The sequence below is a fragment of the Octopus bimaculoides genome, chromosome 12 (assembly GCF_001194135.2).
Source record: "Octopus bimaculoides isolate UCB-OBI-ISO-001 chromosome 12, ASM119413v2, whole genome shotgun sequence".
In the NCBI taxonomy this organism is placed as follows: Eukaryota; Metazoa; Mollusca; class Cephalopoda; order Octopoda; family Octopodidae; genus Octopus; species Octopus bimaculoides.
In genome coordinates this window covers 8,847,439-8,849,756 of record NC_068992.1, presented here as the reverse complement: position 1 = coordinate 8,849,756, position 2,318 = coordinate 8,847,439, and the positions used below count along the sequence as shown (strand labels likewise).

Here is a 2,318-nt window from a genome sequence, read left to right as displayed (position 1 = left end):
TATATATATATATATATATATATAGTGTGTGTGTGCGTGTGTGTGTGTGTGCATAATACTTCAAAGAGTACATACATTACATGCACACACACACACACACACACACACACACACACACACATATACATGCATTACATAGATACTGACATACGCATATGCATATATTTATCTATCTGTCTAATTATCTCTCTTTCTTTTTCTCTTTCTCTCTCTTTCTCTCCTTCTCTCTTTTTCTCTCTCTCTCTCTTTGTCTCCCTTTCTCTACTTGTCTGTCTATCTTTCTGGTTAGGCAAACAGATAGAGGACATGTAGGTAGGTAGATAGATAGATAGATAGATAGATAGATAGATAGATAGATAGATGAACAGATGGATGGATCGATCGATTGATCGATGGATGATCGGATAGATAGATAGATAGATAGATAGATAGATAGATAGATAGATAGATAGATAGATAGATGTCTGCGTGCGATAGATAATTTCAAACTATGACCGTAATCATCGACAGGTATCTTTTTGACAACAATACATAAAATACCTTTATTTGAAAACATACATACATACATATATACATATACAGAGGTATGTATACAAACACATATATGCCTGAGTGTATAGTTGTATGTATGTACTTACAAAACTTAGAAAACTCTGAATCTGAGTAGTAACACCTGTTAAGGTCCCCACAGTGAATTTAATTAACATGTAAACCACGCCTTTGTAGTGAAAGATCCCTTAGTTCTCACTAGAATTTTCTTCTAAAAAGTAAATTCATACAAAAAAACAAAACAATCTAAACTGCCTTTTGTGGTCGTCTCAACGCCTGTTGCATCACTGGTTTTATAGTTGATTGCAACGATAAGTGGGTTCAGAGATGTGCAACACATTATCCACTCAAAACAAATTCACGCACAGAAACTTCTTGGACTCTCGGAACATTTGCACCGACTTTACTGAGTTTAGGAAGTGGTCTTACTTGGTCACGAATTAACTTCCACCATGTATGAATGTAAAGGTAAAAATAAATGAAATTCCAGTCTGTTTATTGACTAAGTGGACATTCGACAATTTTCTTTGTAAGGAAAGTTACAAAGTTACAAAGAAAACTAATTAAATAAATAAATAATATAACACAAAAATAATTAACTTACGGTGTTGGGGGTGACAATGAAGTTGGTATTGTTACTCCAGCTGGCACATACCTTACAATCTCATTAACCAAATGCATCTTTATACCTGCAATTATGCTGCTTTCCCCTTATACTATCTCTCTCTCTCTCCCTCTCTTACCCTGTCTTCCACTCTTTATCTATCTCTCTATCTCTGTCTATCTCCTACCCCTTCTACATTCAACGTCCTCTACTAACACTTTTACTAACGCCTTCCACACCTATCATCCAGGTAACCAACGAAGATACTAACATTTTCTGTTTTTTACTATAACTCTTCGCGTGGTTTTTTAAACTTGCTATTTTAATTAAACTATTCGAAATAATCTTTCTTACTCTACACGCTTTCATGAAAATTCTCTCCTTGACGGCATTGCATTTTTTATAGTGATATGACTTGGATGACAAACAAACAAAAATATGTAAAGAAAAATGACACCTGTAAAGTCTAGCAACAATAATAACTTGCACTTGTTAATAAATATTGTCAACATTCTGACAGGGAGGAGGTTAGACAGACAGACAGACAGTTAGACAGAGGCAGACCGTCAGACAGTCACACGAGCAGACCAGGATATATATACAACTATATATGTGCATGTGTGAGTGTGTGTATGAATGTATGTACGTATGTGTGCATGTTTGTATAATTCTCTTTTTGTGGGAAAAACAGTGAATCTCAAAGCACATAAAATTGTAAATATTGGATTAAAAAAAAGAAAAAAGCACTTCTGGAGAGAGAAAAATGGAAAGCTCTTGGTGGCACTCGTGACACATATCCTCTAAATATTGCTGGACCCCAAATTTACACGTCATTATTCATAACATTATTTGCTTCCTGATTCACCGTTCCAAAAACATTATCATTTCAAGTATTCTCGAAAGTTTTTCAAGTCTTATGACGTCCTATGACGATAGGTAGATAGATAGATAGATAGATAGATAGATAGATAGATAGATAGATAGATAGATAGATCGATGAACAGATGGATGGATGGATCGATTGATCGATGGATGATCGGATAGATAGCTAGATAGATAGATAGATAGATAGAGAGAGAGAGAGAGAGAGAGAGAGAGAGAGACGGACATACATACATACGGATATATGCATATATCTATATATTATTTATATTATTATATGATC

The 2,318-nt window shown here is 34.5% G+C and overlaps 1 protein-coding gene across 2 annotated transcripts in view; it reads right to left on the bottom strand.

Annotated features, from left to right (window-relative positions):
• The window catches only part of LOC106876751 (receptor-transporting protein 3), a 35,831-nt gene extending 34,189 nt beyond the window's left edge, over positions 1-1,642 (bottom strand). The window contains exon 1 of one of the 2 annotated variants that reach the window (XM_014925437.2): positions 1,154-1,642. In XM_014925437.2, coding sequence (XP_014780923.1) covers positions 1,154-1,230 — 77 coding nt within the window. In that variant the 5' untranslated portion in view covers positions 1,231-1,642. The remainder of the gene's footprint in view (positions 1-1,153) is intronic. The other variant, XM_014925438.2, reaches the window with a different exon arrangement.
• Between the last annotated feature and the right edge of the window lie 676 nt (positions 1,643-2,318).